Source organism: Abramis brama (assembly GCF_963993115.1).
Source record: "Abramis brama genome assembly, chromosome: 24".
Classification (NCBI taxonomy): domain Eukaryota; kingdom Metazoa; phylum Chordata; class Actinopteri; order Cypriniformes; family Leuciscidae; genus Abramis; species Abramis brama.
The window spans coordinates 24,064,686-24,084,201 of record NC_139986.1 but is presented as its reverse complement, the minus strand read 5'-3'; the positions used below and the strand labels follow the sequence as shown (position 1 = coordinate 24,084,201).

The following is a 19,516-nucleotide window of genomic DNA, read 5'->3' as shown; positions in this document are numbered from 1 at the left end:
AGACAGTTGCTTGTCGCCACCTACAGGCATAATGATGTAACTACAGAAAGAGTAATTGAAAATACTTATCACTAATATTATACATAGACTGACAATCTGTCTGGAAGGAGCAAACAAGGACAAATTGAGTGAAAAATCTGTGGAAACAGTGAAAAGTCCCAGTATCAGCACTCTAGCAACGCCGATCAGCCAATCATATTCCAGGATTGGAACTAATTGCTGTATAATTGTACATTAGAAAATAGATAAAAATATAGTGCATTAAATAACAGCAGTTTCATACATTATTGTGCTTTTTACAGATGCATAATGAATGCACATCTTTGATGTTGGCCTATTTTTGCTTTATTAAGTTTATTAAGTATCAATCAGAATGAACTACCATAAAAAATGTTAGTGCAGCAAAAACAGTGAGAATATAGAGACTTAATTATTTTATAACTCTGAGAATAGATTTGTGTGGGTTAATGTGTTTAAGAAGACAGGTGTAATTATAGCTAAAATTATACTGTTGTATTGAAGCAGCACAGTAGGAAACTTTACTCATGCATGCCAACAATTATCTTTATGCTTTTTTGTGCATGATGTCTATTTTAGTAATGGCTGCTTGTGAAAAAAGTATTTTTCTACGTCTATTTAACTGTGGTATTATTCTGCCTGTACAAAATATGCTTTGTTTATTGTTTGTTAGCCTTTAAGAGAATTATAAAGAGTTTACCATGTGGACTAGTTTCATCGAAGTTTCCATAAATCCTCTATTGCATTCCAACATGTATTAAACCCCACCTCAGCCCCAGTAACCTCTTGACCGCAGGTGAAACCCTGTTGCAGGCAACATGCCATACAAGACCAGAGGATTGTGGGTAATCCATTTAAATCAGGGCTCAGACTGGCGGTTATTACTGCACTTCTTTCTTTGTGTTTTAGGATCAGCCCACTGGTGCTCAGAAAGCCTTTAAGATTCAAAAGAAATTACACTTTAAAACCTGAATTTAAACAAGTAAATATGTCCTAATCATTTTGATTTTATTATATTATATAATTTTACTAAAATAGTTTTGCATATAATACATATACTTTATGTAGTTTAAAAAATATATATTGATATAGAATTTATTTCACATTTTACAAATCAAATTAAATAATGTAACCAGTAAAAATGTCTTTTGAGTTTTTTAAATATGTTTTTCATATATATATATATATATATATATATATATATATATATATATATATATATATATATATATATATATATATATATATATATATATATAAAACTTATATTTTGATTTATTGTTATTCTTCATATTTATTATCTATTATTCATATTTATTAATTATCAGAACCAATTTTTTTCTGAGGTACACAAAAATACTAGATATCGCATAGATTTTGCTAAAATATTTTTTAATATAATACATACTTTATGTAGTTTAAAAATATATATTGATATAGAATTTATTTCACATTTTACAAATCAAATTAAATAATGTAACCAGTAAAAATGTCTTTTGAGTTTTTTAAATATGTTTTTCATATATATATATATATATATATATATATATATATATATATATATATATATATATATATAAAACTTATATTTTGATTTATTGTTATTCTTCATATTTATTATCTATTATTCATATTTATTAATTATCAGAACCAATTTTTTTCTGAGGTACACAAAAATACTAGATATCGCATAGATTTTGCTAAAATATTTTTGAATATAATACATACTTTATGTAGTTTAAAAATATATATTGATAGAATTTAATTTTTTTCACATTTTACAAATCAAATTAGTTCATATAACCAGTAAAAATGTAAAAATGTATTGTTATTATTCATATTTATTATCTATTATTCATATTTATTAATTATCAGAACCAATTTTTTTCTGAGATACACAAAAATAGTAGATAAGCCTGATCTTTTTATTTGTTTACATTTTATTTTTGATCAAAAGATTGGCTGGTTGCGGATTGATTGAAGCACATATAAAGAGAAATGGCTTTCTTTTTTTTTTCCTGTAGAGCTGTATATTTTTCTCCATCTTGATAGACTCAAGTTTACATAAAATCTGGCATTCTCCATAACATAGTATATCAAGAAAATATTCCCCTAGGACTTCGGTACTGGTTCCAAAGGGTTAAAGCCACAACCTCGTGGTTACCACCATCAGAAAGCTACAGGAAAAGCACGTCTGCATCCTTATATATTTAGTGAGGCTGATATATCGCAGTGTTTTGAGTGCTTGGCTTGATTCCCAGCTGATGACTCAAAGGCTCTAGTGAAGGCTGCACAGTTCCTCCACAACTATAATCACATTATTAACCACAACAAGTGTATGATGATACTGAGAAGGGATCATTTCAGCATGGTTTGAATGATCACCAGTGTACTAGAATACAGATATGAGTCATCCTCTATATAATAAACCTAATATCTTGAATAAATAAAATTAGCCTGAATTCATGCATATGGTGTGTTAAGATACCCAACGATTCTGCCATTTGCCTGCAATAAACACTTTTGATCCAGTCATATCTCTAGAAACAGCTTGCCTCCTAGTGCCAGTCAGAAAGAGGTGTACCGTAAAACATCTAATAGAGGTGACCTCAGTCAAACAACTCGGATTGCAACATACATGCAATGTGGTTCTGCCTCTTGATCTTGAATTTAATTTAACTTGAGGGAAGTATTGCACAATTTTTGCATTCTTTTGCATCTGCACTACCATTTAAAAGTTTTGGGTCAGTCTCTTCTGCTCACCAAGTCTGCATTTATTTAATCAAAATACAGTAAAAACAGTAATACTGTGAATTTTAAAGAACTATTTTCTATTTAATATATTTTAAAATGTATTTTATTGATGTCAAAGCGTGATACATTACCGACAATGTAAAGCTAGCAACCAGAGTGTAGTTATTTTATGTGACGTGGCTGACATGAGAAGAGTGCATTGACATGCATTAGAATCAGAAGGCTGGAGATGTTCAGCTAAAGTGTTTAAAGCTGAGCTGTGTCTGTCTGACAGCAGTGAGATACACAAAGCAGACAACACACACTTATTAGTCATACAAGTGCAGGCGGACGCTTTGCTCACTTCGTCTCATCTCTTCAGTCATTATCCCTCTCTCAGCATGATCCTCCTTTGTATGTCTCTGGCATCATGTCTAATCTCTCTCTCTCTCTCTCTCTCTCTCTCTCTCTCTCTCTCTCTCTCTGGCTCTAATCCAAATCCCAATTCAACACGCTCTCTCTGAAAATCACAAAAGATGCCTTTCAATTCAGTCTGACAAATTATACTTTCAAATTTTGATTTGGAAAGGGGTTTTTACAAAAGAAATGGATGTCCAAACAAATAGTGGTCAACAAATATGGGGTTTTAATGGTTGATGCTGATTTATATGTAATATTTAATATAATAAGTGTAAATATAATTGACAGCAAATGAGATGTAAAATACAAATAAAACTGATATTTAAACTAAGTTAAGTTCTTAATTAATTGACATTGACTTACATATATATATATATATATATATATATATATATATATATAGTATACACACACACACACACACACATATATTATTTTCATCAATTAAACAAGTTTTTGTGTTCAGATTAAAAATAAAAAATTAAGTAATAATAATAATAATTTATTTTTATTTTTTTTCAGATTAAGATTAAAAATCATCAGATTTAATCACATCAGATTAAAAATCAACAGCTCATAATTTCCCCACACTAAACATTTACAAACATTGTGCATTTTTAGGTTACTTGAGAAGATGACAAATGTAATACATTGGTCAAAAGGTGTAAAGTGTGAATGTTAAAAGTGTTTATTTGTCTCCCCCTGCAGGTGAGTCAGGGGAATGTTCCTGGAGTGGAGAGCGCTTCTCTGGCCATGGACACTGAAGAGGGTGTGGAGGTGGTCTGGAACGAAGTTCTCTTCCATGACAAGAAGGTCTTTAAGACAGTGGAGGTGAGTGCTCAAACAAACCATTTCAGTTTATACTACTGTTCAAAATGTTGGGGTTGGTAAAATGTTTTACATTTTTGACATAAGGATCTTATGCTTATGTTTATTTGATCAAAATACAGTAAAATCTGTAAAATTGTTAAATATTATTACAACTTAAAATAACTGTTTTTCTATTTGAATATATTTTAAAATGTAATTTATTCCTGTGATCAAAGCTGTATTTTCAGCATCATTACTCCAGTCTTCAGTGTCACATGATCTTTCAGAAATCATTTTAATATGCTGATTTGCTGCTCAAGAATAGATGTGTAATAGCTAAAATTATTAACATGCTCAAATGTTTTTCATTTTGTGTAGGACAAAATGAAGGAGATGTTTGAGAACCTGATGCAGGTGGATCATCCCAACATCATCAAATTTCACAAATACTGGCTGGACATTGGGGACAATCATGCTCGGGTAACACACACACACACACACTTCTGGTATCACTATTCTTTTCATTATAATAGTTGTATGTTATTGTGTCGGTGTAAAATAACTAAATCAAACTATCTCTTAATTGGAAAGTGCATTTTTCATGCATTTTGATAAACTTATTGGGAAACAATCCATATTTTTGCAGTTTGGTGCAGTGGCACAGAAAATACATACTTCACTTTTATGGATAGTAAAGCTAGTATGTAACCTTAAAGACCATATTAAGCAAATAAAATCCATTATGTTTGCCTCAGATCCACTTTTGACAGGTTCTGTTGCTTGTGATGAACATGTTCAGATTTGGATTTCATCCACATGAACAATATAATCAATATATTCATTGCTGAAAAGTCCAAGGCTGCGTCTGCAATCACATACTCTCTTGAGTAGATACTTATTTTGAATACATAATTTCTTTACAGCAGATAGTATAGTAGGGAAGTATGCGATTTTGGATGCAGCTTGGAATAATTTTGATATACACCATTATATATATATAGTGGCCACTATATCAAAATAGCTTTCTTTTTATATCCCTCACAGGTTGTGTTCATCACAGAGTACATGTCGTCTGGCAGCTTAAAACAGTTCCTTAAAAAGACCAAGAAAAACCACAAGACCATGAATGTCAAGGTCAGGCTTTCATAAGAATGTTAAGCCTGAGACGGATGTCTAAATATATGATGTAAATGATTATTATTGTGATTTTTGTGTTTACATTTCTGTATTTCAGGCCTGGAAACGATGGTGTACGCAGATTCTCTCTGCCCTCAGGTGACACACTTTTTCAGTTGTGTGTGTTTGTGTTGAAGGTTGTGTGAGTTCAAAACACAGGAATTTTGTACATTAACAAGCATGCAACTTCTTCCACTCATCAGTTACCTGCACTCCTGTGACCCTCCCATCATTCACGGCAACCTCACATGTGACACCATCTTCATTCAGCACAACGGCCTCATTAAAATTGGATCAGGTATATTTTCCCCTGCACTCTTTTTTTATTTCTCTTCTAAGTAAAATATCCTCTTTTTAGTCTAATGTTTTACCGAAAAAGTTGTTTACATTTATTATTTTCAAAAAATATATATATTTTTTTTAATTAAAAAGTGAATCCATATTTACTGAGCACTATTGCTAATAAAATCTGTGTAATCATCCTCCATTGTCTTCTTTCAAATCTTTTTCTCCCCCTCTGTAGTTTGGCACAGACTCTTTGTGAATGGTGAGTCATTTTAACATTTCATGGAATATGTATGAATTTACCATGTTACTACACTGAGAAAAAACTTTATATATCATTGTATATTCATTTTGTTTTCAAGAAAAAAACTTTTTTATTAGCCCTGGAAAAGCCTGGAAATGGAACAGCTTATTGAACCTTTAGACAAAATATATATTAAAAAGTTTCATATTTGATACATCAGGCTTTTAATGCTTATTTAGTATGATATAAGAGAATATGGCTTTCATACTTGAGGAAGATATATTCTCACTCTATATCTCCCAAAAATATGTCATCATAAGATATTTAAATGCTTAGTTTTATGATCAGCTTTTAGATTTTATAGTGTGGGGGAAAACATATTGCAATGCAATGATGGTGATTAAGAGATGAACAAATAAATGTTCCTCAAAAGCCTGATGTATCATATAATTTAAAACTCACATTTTCATGATTTTTCCAAAACATTAGGTATGGGTAATCAAGTTATTCTTATGTTTACTTAATAAAATGTCACAGCAAAAAGACACATGTATCACAACCTGAAGGAGCTGTTTTTTAAAATTATACTAAAAATGTATAAAGTATCAATCAGATGACAGAAAGCATGTTGTAGATCATGTTGATAACTTAGAAGCGAATCAAACATGATACAGTAGGCTTCATAGGGTAAAAGTTAATAAAGTTAGAAACCCACATTTTGCAGAAAATGTATTTTTATGAGAGTTTGACCCACTGTTATCATCTGTTCTTACCCAGTGTTCCCAGTCCGTGGTAAAATACTCCAAAATCGAGATGATAAGAAGAACCTGCACTTCTTCAGTCCAGAGTACGGCTGTGAGTCTGACCACATCTTCACTTTGCTTTCTACTGGATGTTTGTGTAGACTTTTCGGTTTATATATTTTATATTTCCTTCTCTATTCTTAGCATGTGAAGATGACTACGCCATTGACATCTTTTCCTTTGGGATTTGTGCTTTGGAGGTGAGATACAAACAAAGCATGACCTGGCAATGTTATATATTACTTACAGCACTGTATTGCACTGAAGCGAGCCAAGTCCCTCATGCAATAATATTTGAGTGTATTCCTCCAGATGGCCGTGTTGGAGATCCAGGCCAATGGGGATTCTGTCGTGTCCAAGGAGGCCATAACCAATGCGGGCCAATCGTTAGAAGACGCTCTTATGAAGGTATGTGTGCAGGCATGATGTTGTTTTGGGGTTTGTGTTTAATGTGCATGATAGATGCTTTTCTAAGTAATCAGACTTATTATTTTCATTTGGCAGATGATAAGCAGGTAAAAACACTTGCTAACAGGGAATGTTCTCAGAACTTTGGCTAATGTTTTTGTAAAGTTCTTTCAAAGTTATGAGCAAACATTCTCCCAGTAATGTTAATAGAACATTAATTCAAACTTATGTGGTCTTTAATAATTTTCTCAAAACGTTAGCACAAAAACATTATTTATACATCGGTCATGGTACGTTTTTTTTCTGAGATGTTTTACTTGGACGTTCGTCTAGCATTTTTTAAATGTTACTACTTGTTTTAGAACGTTGAGACAACATTCGAAAGTAACTTTTCCATAATGTTTGGAACATAAAATGGAATGTTCGCATAACAAAAAAAAAATGTACGAGAACATTCCGAAATAACGTTTTGTCAACTTAATGGGAGCGTTAGCAAAACATTCTTAGAACATATTTTTGTTAGCTGGGTAGAATATCATAGACACTCGAATATTTCCCTACTATATAGTAGTATTCGAAAAACGTACGCCAAAAGAGTAGTATGTCCGAATACATAGTATTCAAAAAACAGTAGGCAAAAAGTCCCCGGATGACCCATTTCTTCTGGTGAGATTCTGAAGTTTGCAAACGATGGACACTTTACTATCCCATGAGGCCACGGGAGAGGATTTATGAATAGAAGTAAAGCAACACAACTGACTCTGGTAGGTCACATGATAATGACAACATGGTGGATGTAGTACAGTATGTCCCAATTTCATTCATACTACCATATTCATATTATATAGAGCGTATTTTTAACGGTCATGAAGTAAATTCAAATTCAGTTATAGTACCTACTCAGACAGTGCGTGATTTCGGACGCAGCGATCTTTTGACTTGGGCCAGTAAGCAACCTCCTAGCAACCACCCAAGGCACCCTAGCAACTGCATAGCAAGGCACTGGTAACCCACAACACCCACAGCATCGTGGTGATGAGATTCACTGCAAACACCACAACTAAATATTTAGTTCTTCATATTAAACCTGAATTTTTCTGTTATTAAATCGGCAGCATTATCATCGTTAACTAAAACTAAAACCATAAAACACATTTTCATTACTTGAAATAAAATAAACATTAACTGAAAAATAATAATAATAATGTTTTTAGTTTTAGTTGAAGTACTACTAAAACTTGATACATAAAAGAAAAAACAAACTAATAAAGAGAAATTATGAAAATAAATTCTAATTCAAAATATTAAAAACTATAATAGTACATCATTGATACTAAAATAAGACTGTTGCTGTCATGGGCTGCGTCTGAAATCGCATGCTCTCTTGAGTAGGTAATTATTCTGAATAAGTAATTACTTCACGACTGCTAAAAAAGTACATTCTATATTTATGAATGTGTGTAGTATGAATGTAATCCAGACGTTCTACATCTGCCATGTTATCATTATCATGTGACCTACCAGCGTCAGTTGCGTCACTTCACTGCCATTCATAAATCCTCTCCCGTGGCCTCATGGGATAGTAAAGTGTAATACTTTTGAGTACTTTTTATGAGTACTGTGAATTCAGACATATACTTCTTTTGTCACAAACACTTTTCGCCTACTATATAGTAGGGAAGTGTGCGATTCCGGATGCAGTCATGCTCTTTTTCTTGCTTCACAGGAGTTCACCCAGTCATGTGTGCGTCACAACCCCAGACTCCGTCCAACGGCACATGACCTGCTGTTTCACCGCGTGCTGTTTGAAGTGCACTCACTGAAGCTGCTCGCAGCACACTGTCTCATCAATAACCAGTGTAAGTGTGCTGGAAAATAGATCCAAAATGGGAATGTATTGATTGTAACTGCACAGAAAAAATTATATAGTTTTAAACCACTCCATAAAATGCCACCTTTTTCTATTATTTATTCTCTCTCACTTGTAGTGACAATTTTAATAATTTCACAAATAGACAATGTATTTATAGATGATTAACTGACTATATATTACTGAACAGAACGATTTATTTGAGTTTAAGTTATTTTATTGGCTCGCAGGAAATCAGTTGCCTACAGTTTAGTGGTCATTATAAACAATAATATTTGTATAATGTAATTGACCAATCATCATCACAGAATTAGAGCCATAGAGCCACTATTATTTTAGTGCCATGCAATAATATATAATAATATTTTGTTGTGAAGGATTACCTAAATTACTTAAATTTAAGATTCATTGGATTGCAGGTAAAATACAAAATGGATTATTATTATTATTATTGAAATAAAACTTTCAAAATATTGCTTTCACATTTGATCTGGGTTCAAAGACATGCTTCCAGAGAACTGTGTGGAGGATAAGACCAAATCATTCGACCCAAATGGAGTCATGGCAGAGATTATCCACAAAGACGATCGTCCCCGCGTTCAGCTCAAGTAAGTCTCACATTATACTACCCCTTAAAAGCTTGGACTTTTTAAAGAAATTAATACTTTTATTCAGCAAGGACACATTCAATTGTTCAAAAGTGACAGTAAAGACATTTATAATGTTACAAAAGATTTCAATTTCAAATAAATGCTTTTGAACTTTCTATTTATCAAATAAATCAGAAAAAATGTATCGAAGTTTCCACAAAAATAGGAAGCAGCACAACTGTTTTCAACATTGATAATAAATGTTTCATGAACAGCAAATCTGCATATTATAATGATTTCTGAAGGATCATGTGACACTGAAGACTGGAGGAATGATGCTGAAAATTCAGCTTTGATCGCAGAAATAAATTATGTTTTAAAATATATTCAAACAGAAAAACTGTTATTTTAAATTGTAATAATATTTTAAAATATTACTGTTTTAATGTATTTTCCTTCATCAAACAAAATGCAGCCTTGGTGAGCAGAAGAGACTTCAAAAACGTTTGAAAATCCTACCGGCTTAAAACTTTTGAACAATACTGCAAAAGCACTATGATACTTTGATATATGATACGATATATAGTATGACACTATATGATACAAATGTAATTATTTTGATTGATCTCCCCCGTCCTACAGGTATTCTCATGTTTCTCCTCTCGAGCTCGACAAGTTTCTAGAGGATGTGAAGTAAGTGTTGCCAGATAAAAGTTAAAAAGTAGCCTGTGGCTTTTGTGGTTCGTAATGAATAAATATGTATTTTACTGCCCAGGAATGGCATTTACCCGCTGATGAACTTTGCGTCCGCCCGACCCCATCCTGTACCTCGCGCCCTCTCCATGTCCCAAGAACAGGTGGAGACGGTGAAGACCCCCACGCCTGAGCCTCAAGAGGCAGAAACCAGGAAGGTGTGTGTTCTTATCAAAAGACACTTATGATAGTTCAGTTCACTGTTTTTCTTTATTTAATCTTAAATTGTCATTGTTGTAGGTGGTACAGATGCATTGTAACCTGGAGTCCAATGAAGACACTTCTAAAACTCATGTGAGTTTGTCACAGTTTAGTGTACATGTATTTAGGATACAATATTTATCTAAAGCAGAAATATTCTCCCAAGAGCAATTTCAAGTTAACCTTGTAATGCATTAAGAAAAACTGTATACAATACAGTATGTTTGGATCCTGTGGAACATAACCTTATAAAACATCAGTATTACTCTGAACTGTTTTCAAACTATATTCATTTTACCTGCATACACTTTTACTTAAAAAAAAAAAAAAAAAGTTGATAAACAAATCTCCTTTTAGACTATATGGCCTTTATACCATATTTTATATATGAACTTTTGATCTACAAACAGACATTAATTTAATCTGTCATTTTATTTTAATTTCAGAATTATTTTGAACAAAAAAAGTTACATAGTGAACCGTTAAATGGTTATATCTCACATTTTTTATTAAAAAATCAGAAAGAAATCAGTGATGTGTATTTTGACAGTCTTAATACATAACCAAAGATTCATTTTCGTACTAAAAACTATGGATTTTTAAAAAAAAGAAAGAGATGTACCTCTTCTTGGTCAAAACGGACCTGAATGCATTAGGAGGGTGTAAATGTCTTGATCAGTGACGATGCTATTTGAATGGGATTTTCCGTTTAGTATCTTTCTTGTGTCTCTGGTGATTCATCTGCCTTTGTTTTGATAGTTATTAATGATAATGCAAACTATTATACTCATGTTTAAGAATACTTATTATTAAGAGCAGGCGCGCTCAACTCGCAAAATAGTTTATGGGTGCGAGTAATAAAAAACGTTTATCAAAAGTAAAGATGAAAAACCGCACTCTCAGGTTCTATTTTCATACATTTATTATTACTATGTCCTCACAAACGCGTTTCGGCCTAAGCCATCATCAGTGTGTACTATGAAACACCGAAAAAATAGTTTTTTAAAAGAAACACATCGCAGGTGAACCTCATTCCGCAAATCATCAGCACCTTCAGGTGCATCAAGTTACCAACATTATGGAAACACCAGGAATAACACAACATACCATATGTAATGTCCATGTGACCCTTATGAACAAGTTATACAAGAAAAAAATAAATAAAAAAAAAAATTATATATAAAAAATAATTTCAAATTACATGATTTCATAAACAATTCAAAGGCAATTCTTCATTTAGACCATTAGGGTATACTATTTGAACTGTATAAACAAATTAATTTCAAAATACATGGTAAATACATTTTTACATGATCTCAATGACAAATTACATGATTTCATAAAAAACAATTCAAAGGCAATTCTTCATTTAAACCATTAGGGTATACTGTTTGAAGTGTAAAAATCCAAAATGCCTCTCGCTGAAGAAGGTAACGCTCCCTATCTCCACCCCGTTGAAAAGGTTTAACTAACTCAATGCCTTGAAATTTCAAAGTACAGATATCATGTCCAAACTCATTAAAATGTCTCGCCACGGGTGACTTAATATCGTGATTGCGTATGTTACTTTTGTGTTCGTGTAATCTTGTTCTTAACTCTCTTTTTGTTTTACCAACATAACAAAGCCCACATGGGCATTTAAGCAAGTAAACAACAAAGGACGTACGGCAAGAAATTCTCCCTCTCACAGAATATGTCTTGCCGGTCCTTTTTTTTTTTTTTTTTTTTCTTGTATAACTTGTTCATAAGGGTCACATGGACATTACATATGGTATGTTGTGTTATTCCTGGTGTTTCCATAATGTTGGTAACTTGATGCACCTGAAGGTGCTGATGATTTGCGGAATGAGGTTCACCTGCGATGTGTTTCTTTTAAAAAACTATTTTTTCGGTGTTTCATAGTACACACTGATGATGGCTTAGGCCGAAACGCGTTTGTGAGGACATAGTAATAATAAATGTATGAAAATAGAACCTGAGAGTGCGGTTTTTCATCTTTACTAAGAATACTTATGGCAACATCTGTTGTGTCTGTGGCAAATGGAACTGATTTCTGCTGTTTTCACAGCTCACTCTTTTCTTGAAGCTGGATGATAAACTCCATCGGCAGCTCAGCTGTGATATTATGCCAAGTGAGTGAAACCTTAAAGACCTTAATAAACATTCGATTTTTTTTTCTTTTCTAAATCAACTCACATTATCATCTCTTCACCATATAAGTGCAATACAGGGTAAAAGTTAATTACCCACAACAATGAAGTAGCAACATAATATTTCAATGCACACAGTATACAGTATGTACTATATATATATATATATATATATATAGCAACACAACAGTATAATACAGACAAGATACTTATTTTTTTTAATTCAAACTAAGTAGGCCTTAGTGTCTATCGACTGATAGAACTGGGTTTGAAACAGTGTTGTTATTGTTAACTAAAGCTTTTTTTTCAGTAATTTTTCAGCAATTGCTATAAAGCTAAAAAAAAAAAAAATACAATATAAATATTAGATGAAAAACTTAATTAAATGTTGCCTTGGCAACTAACTAAACTAGTTAAATACTAAACTAAAACTGACAGAAATAAAAAATAAATTCAAGATAAATGTAAAAATATTTTACAAAAAATAATAATGCCAAAAGCACATAACAAAAAATGGAAATTAAAATAAAAGCTAATTTAAAATATTAATAAATACCACAATAGTATAAATAATATTGGTTTCTTCAATTTCCTTGTTATTTTGTGTAGTAGGTTTGAAATGAGTATTAAAAATATTTAAACACTAATCAATTATCATTATTATTAATAATCAAACATATTGACTATATATAAGTATAGTTATGGTGTTCAGAGATTGGTTCAGATTTAAAAATACTATGTGTTTGTGGTCGTTTCAGGTGACAGTTCCAGAGATTTGGTCAATGAACTTATCCATCATTCCTTCATCAGTGAGGTGAGACTAAAAACCTCACACTGCATTATATCTGCAAGCTTCCTCAATATGTTCATCATCTCAAAGCATATCGGTATCCTTTCTTACATGTAACATGAAATGAGAACTCACAGAAGCAGCACTTTTGTTCACTTCTTTGTCCTAATCCCACATTTTGCCATCAATTTCTACAGGAGGATGGTGACAAGATAGTGGCGTTCTTGGAGGACGCTTTGAACCGACATCGTGGATCTGCTAGTGCCACAACAACGATATGAATGACAATGCTCTGTTGCCATGGTGACGGGCATTTACATGCCAGTGGAACCTGAGAGAGGGAGGCCCGCCAATAGATTGGAGAAGGACAATGGAAACGAATGATCCAGTTTGTCAGTTAGTATGGATAGTTGAAATTGAGACCGTGGTCGATGGCAGAGCATGGCATACTGGTTTCTATGACAGGTTAGGGGGCCATGATGATTGTGCTTACCTCCCTGAGTCTCCGTCCAGCACTTCCAGGTGTCACTGTAGGAACCGTCCTTCCCACAATCCCATGCAGGGGGGGGGGAGCTTAAGGGCAATTCTGTCTCTCTTGAAGAAGAGAATTGCGAGTGGTGTAGGAGGTGTCTGCTGTGGAGAGCTCAATAGATGATATATGAAAAAACAATCCGTTTAGAAAAACGTTCAAAATTGCCAATCTACTTCATTTTGCAGCTTAAACACAATTCTACGGAAAAAAACAGAGGTCAAAAACATACTCTACGCAAGTACGCCAACAGAAGTGAACAGTCCGGGTCAACTTGATGTCATGAGAAAGCGCTGGCGATTTCATACGATGTGATAAGTACTGAAACGTAAAGTTTTTAGATAAAGAAAGCCAGAATTTCCACCGCTAACCTAACCGTTATTGGGGCATAAACAGATGGATGTAACGTGGTTTCGTTTTCTGGTGTTCTGTTCCTGTTTTTCCTGCCTGATTTCCTAGTTAGCATTAGCTAACTATCCCACACGTTTCTGTTCTTCTAACTAGCTCCCTGTTATTTAAAGTCTCCTGAGTTCTCATTAGTTCTTTGTCCAGTGATGTTTGTATCTTAGTGGTTGTTTAAAAGTTTATCTCCTGTGTGTTCTGTTTGGATAAATTAAAAAGGTCTTACTCCGTCGTTGTGCGCGCTTCTCTACAACCTACCGTTACAATGGATGATACAAATAAGCTCATATATTCATACGAATTAGCCACCAATTCATCAAAATATAAAAGTTACGAATTGCCATGAGAGTGTTGGTCCCGTTGCACATACTTAGCGCGCGTTCTTGAGTTACTGTGGCATTAACAAACCTTACATTAGTACTCAAGGGGTTGAGAGTTACGCTATCTATGCCATTAAACCAGATTTGTTGTTATTCAGATAGCTAGCTAAGCTATAAACATCAAAAGTTGAACTAACTTGCTTGACAATATTCTTTTCAAACTGTTGATCTGCCATAAGCGCCTGAAGGTTACAGGAAGGCTTCTTTAGCTTGTATTTCTTTAGCTCGTCAGTTTTCCCAAAATGCTATCTATCCAAATGTATTGCTTTAACTGATGTGGTTAATGCCAATCAAATGAATATATGATTGTTCATTCTCCTACACATTGCCCTGTCAGCTATCACGAGAATGTCTTAATATGCAGTTGGTCTGTTTTGCAAGGAGCATATACAGGAATGCATTGCCTTATATATAAACATTGCTGTTTGCTGGTGTCTAATAACATGAATTTAATTTAATTTCAAAGAACCACACATTTTATACAGAATCACACATGTTAGGAACCTGATGGATCCTGGTTAGTCAACCAGCTAACCAGCTGTCAGACTACATGGTTTTGGTGAGGACTTTTGTGGAATGCATTATGATGTACATTTCTGTGTGAAAAACTATAAGTTCTTTGTCATGAGCATTTACTTAACTGAATAAAGACTATGAAATGAACGACTGATTGATTGATTTTATGATTAGCTTTTAGTATTCACTAGATACTTTTAAATGGTCCTGATATTTAGGTTATAACTAAATCCCATGTAGCCTCGCTTTATGTTCTTGTGAAAAGATGCTTAATATTTAATACTCCTTTTAAAATAGTTGGATAGCATGTAAAGATGGGTACAACCTGCCTAGCGATGCATTGTGATTATTTCTTTAAAGACACATTTTTAACCGTAGACTGTGCGCAAAATTTAATGTGCGCAGACAATTACAGTGCCATATTCTGTTTGTTGCCAATTCTTCTTCTTAAAAAACAAACAAAAACAAAACAAAAACTGAATTTCCACTAAGTTATTAGGCTTGTTTGAGATGAGCAAAATCTGCGCAGAATCGATCACCGGTGATCAGCGCGAGATGCATGCCGGTTAGAAATGTGTCCGAGTGCGGTCCGCCTTGCTCTGATGTCATGCTGACGTATGTCAAAAATCTCTCGCGATCGCAAGGCGGATGTGTCGGATTCTGCAGCCGAGCGCAGTTGCTCTCCACTGACTGCGCTGATCAAAAGCATGATGGGAAACGACTTGCTGACGACACAGCTTAATGCTCATTGGTTTAAACAACTGTGATGTATTGTTCTCTTTTAAAATGTTTGAATTTAAAACTCTAATATCATGTTTTATGTGTATATTTTATGTGTGAATATTCCCAAACTATCTGACAGTGCGATCTCTTTGGGTTATGCAATTGAATTTTTATAAAAAAATAAAATAAATAAAAACACATATGTCTGTATTAAAGAAAAAAATATTGATAAACATGTATTTGGAATGGAATTAAATAACAAGTACTTTGGGTGTCTTGTTCATTTTATTTATTTTAATATAAAAGCAACAGAACTTAAATTACATCCAGTTTATTAGCAACACCGTGCACGAGCGTGAATATCGTGAATCCCGCGATATCCATCTTTGATCTCGACTCACAGGTGTCAGATCCATTGCGAGAAGAGAGAACTGTCCGTCTTGCCTGCGCTTTTTTCACTCCTCCCCTCACTGCAGCCGCCTACTCTCGCACACATTTCAGGCGAGGCTAGGCGCATCTCAAACAAGCCTATTTGCTTAAAATTAAGCTGCATTCACGCCATGTCGTAATTACCGTACTCTCGCGGTACTTTGATGATGTCATACATCGCTGAGTCTGCACAGCACCGCTTCAAGTCGAACACATCTTAAAGGTAGGGTAGGGAAGTTTGGGAGAGGGTAGCAATAACAAGCTAGCTTTGAAAGCATAAGATCTAATCCATTGAAATGTGAAGATATCTTTAAGCCTTCTGTTTCCCCACAGTGTTATTGAGCGGTTTCACTTCCTCTGTCGCAGCATCTTGATCCCCTCAGGTTCTTGAAGAAGGTTTTTGTACGGCTCTTTATCACTGTGTTAATCTATAACCACCTAAATCGGCGAAGCAATAATAATCCCCTGTATCTTCAGCCTGGACTCCACTGATGATCATCTGGAAATCTTTAACGGATCCTCCTCCACTAAATCGAGATGGGATAGAGGAAGCCCGGACATTTCCTTCAAAGATGAGGAGTTTAGGAACTTCTCCCGATTTCTTGAGGTACCAGCTCAGACAATATTTACCATTACACCATTTACCAACATCAAGACTGGCTTTACATGTTATTGTAACTGATTCTCCTAGTTGAAGAGTCTTCTCCGAAGGGCTCTGCGTCATTTGCACTTGACTGGAAACTGTTAAAACATGTTAAAAAAAAATTATAAATAAATAATAAATATATAACAAGGAAAAGTGTTGTAATTGTAAATCTATTAAGAATGAAAGTTACCTAGAGTGAGTGACCAAAGCAAGATGGTGAGAAAAATGAGAAATACCATTTTTGTTGTGGATTTGTTTAATTGTTATGAGAAAAGAGGTCACAGAGGTACAGTAAAAGTCACAGGATTATATAGCTGACTTTAGCTTCACTTACTATGCAAATTATGCTGTTAATTATGCTGTTCCTATGAAAATAATCTTTATTGGAACATCAGAAATCTGCGATTAAAGTTAAAAACAATATTTCAAAGTAGTGTCCAACATAAGCTAATAATAAGGATTATGAAGGTCAAAGAAAGTTTAGGTATGGAAGCTTGTTTCCGCCACGAAATAATAATAAAAAAGGTAATTGCGACTTACTATCTCAGAATTCTGACATTATAACATGCAATTGTGAGGGGGAAAAAGTCAGAATTGCGAGATGTAAACTCGAAATTTTATGCTATAAAGTCAGAATTCTAAGATTATTATTTTTTTATTTTTTAACAAGCTTCCATACCTAATGCAGCAGTATTGACCTAAAAATATAAAAAAGAGCTATAAAAAATGTATCAAGTAATTAAAGTTGTATCATACAAGCTTAATAAATTAATGGTCTAATTTAAAGCATACAACAGAAATTTAAATCTCATGATCATGCAGTCAAACATTGTTCACATAAAAAAAAAAAAGATTTATAGGAATATATTACAAAATGACAAATAAGAAAATATAATAGGTTATTAAAGCAAGTAAGGTAAATAAGTTTTTATTAATTGTTGTTGCTGTTAAGTAATCTATTTTTTTTTTACAGTGATACACTGATACTAATAATTATTGTAGTATGTAAAATTTCAATGTAAGAATGCTTTATGTAATATTATATAATATTTTATAAGGCAAACAAGTCAGAATTCAGCATGACAGTTTAATAGATTTGGATTGATTTGTTTTAAATAAGTAAATAAATGGTGTTGTGTGTAATTGTGTTTATTTCTTCTGAAAGTAAAATGTCTATTTTTAGTATTTTTTGATTTGATATTTTTGCTTGCCCTACATTAAAAAAAAAGGTGTTAGAGTGAATGAGTGAAAAAGTGTATATTTTCATTCATACAGACATTTTGGGAACAGCTCGGTCAACAAGTATTAAAAATCACATCGTAAATAGTTAAATAGCACTCAAAACATATCCTACCATCTCTCAATGATCAGTAATTTTAATGAAATTCACTAACGCAGATAAATTAGATCTGATCTCAATAGCACATTAAATAAATAAACAATATCTAAAATAAACTATAATGTTTAAATCCTACTGTAGATTGTACTATAAATGTATTGCAGTGAGTGTTATTGTGCCGATTCACTTCCTCCCCATCAGCACCTGCGGTGTGTATCAGCGTGAAACAGACTGAGGGAGGTTTTTGTACGGCTCTTTATCACTGTGTGTACACATACTTGTTGTCAATCTTGTGTCGGGTCATACAGTAATACTGTGCTTCATCTTCTTTCTGGACTCCACTGATGGTCAGATTGAAGTCAGTGTGAGCGCCATTGCCGCTGAATCTAGATGGGATGTTTGAGTGACGTTGATGTATGTAATAAATGAGGAGTTTGGGAGCATGTCCAGGTTTGTGCTGGTACCAGAACACACAGTTCCTCCAGAGACTACAGTCAGCAACAGGTAAGTTGGTTTTGCAGTTTATTTTGACCGTTTCATCATGTTGAGTTGGTTGGACTTGAGGAGTTTGAGTAACTGTCACTTGTCCATTTGAGCCTGTAAAAGACAGATGGTTAGAAATCTCTTCAGCATAACTGTCTTAATATATAAAACATTTTGTATTTGACCTACCTTGAATTCCAGTGGTCAATATGCAGATGGAAATTATGAAAAGCATAGTTGTTGTCTGCTGTATTGTCATTAGTACATTAAACACTAAACTGACAAGGTTATAAAGACAAGTAAAGCACTGAGACTAGTTCTGTCAATGCAAATGATCTTGTTAGTGTAAATACTTTGCTTACATTGGGTGGTGTATAGGATGCATTTCCATGTGGATGAAGAAAAAAGTTAATTTCACACGAAGAGGGACTGAAAGAAACATGCGTGAAGTTGCCCCCCCCCCCACCCAACGCAAAACGTTGGCAAAATATTCTCAATCGTTTGTGCCATAAACAATTGTTTGTGCTGCTTCGGTTTTTAAGATATTAAAAGAATATCAGGAGCTACTTGGTACACTGAAAAAAATGAGTCGTTGGATCAAAGTAAAAAATATTACTTCAACTTGTTACAAGTAATCGGTTTACTTTAGCTCAACTTAAAAAATTTAATTTACACAAATCACATTTCTATAGTCAATTGAAAGTAAAAATACTCTTTCAACCAAAGAGATTTGTTTAATTAGCATTAAATTATAAATTATTATTTGGATTAACTTAATTTTTAAAACTTTTATATGTAAAATATCAAAATAAATACAA

General features: G+C 33.4%; 1 protein-coding gene and 1 long non-coding RNA gene across 2 annotated transcripts; one reads left to right on the top strand and one right to left on the bottom strand.

Moving 5' to 3' along the window:
- Positions 1-836: 836 nt before the first annotated feature.
- On the top strand, positions 837-15,225 carry nrbp2b (nuclear receptor binding protein 2b; the record flags this gene model as incomplete). Its single annotated transcript, XM_084102061.1, has 18 exons — positions 837-863; positions 3,880-4,002; positions 4,360-4,461; positions 5,026-5,115; positions 5,216-5,256; positions 5,361-5,455; positions 5,681-5,704; positions 6,464-6,541; positions 6,634-6,689; positions 6,802-6,897; positions 8,624-8,756; positions 9,270-9,375; positions 10,000-10,050; positions 10,133-10,268; positions 10,351-10,404; positions 12,380-12,443; positions 13,220-13,275; positions 13,449-15,225. The coding sequence occupies 18 exons, from the start codon at positions 837-839 to the stop codon at positions 13,530-13,532; spliced, it is 1,416 nt and encodes a 471-aa protein (XP_083958187.1). The 3' UTR covers positions 13,533-15,225.
- A 353-nt stretch (positions 15,226-15,578) lies between these two features.
- LOC311075852 lies at positions 15,579-19,102 on the bottom strand. The gene is made up of 3 exons (XR_014604583.1): positions 18,888-19,102; positions 17,067-18,812; positions 15,579-16,971 (listed from the first exon to the last, which is right to left on the bottom strand). It is a non-coding gene; the product is annotated as an uncharacterized lncRNA (long non-coding RNA).
- Positions 19,103-19,516: the final 414 nt, after the last annotated feature.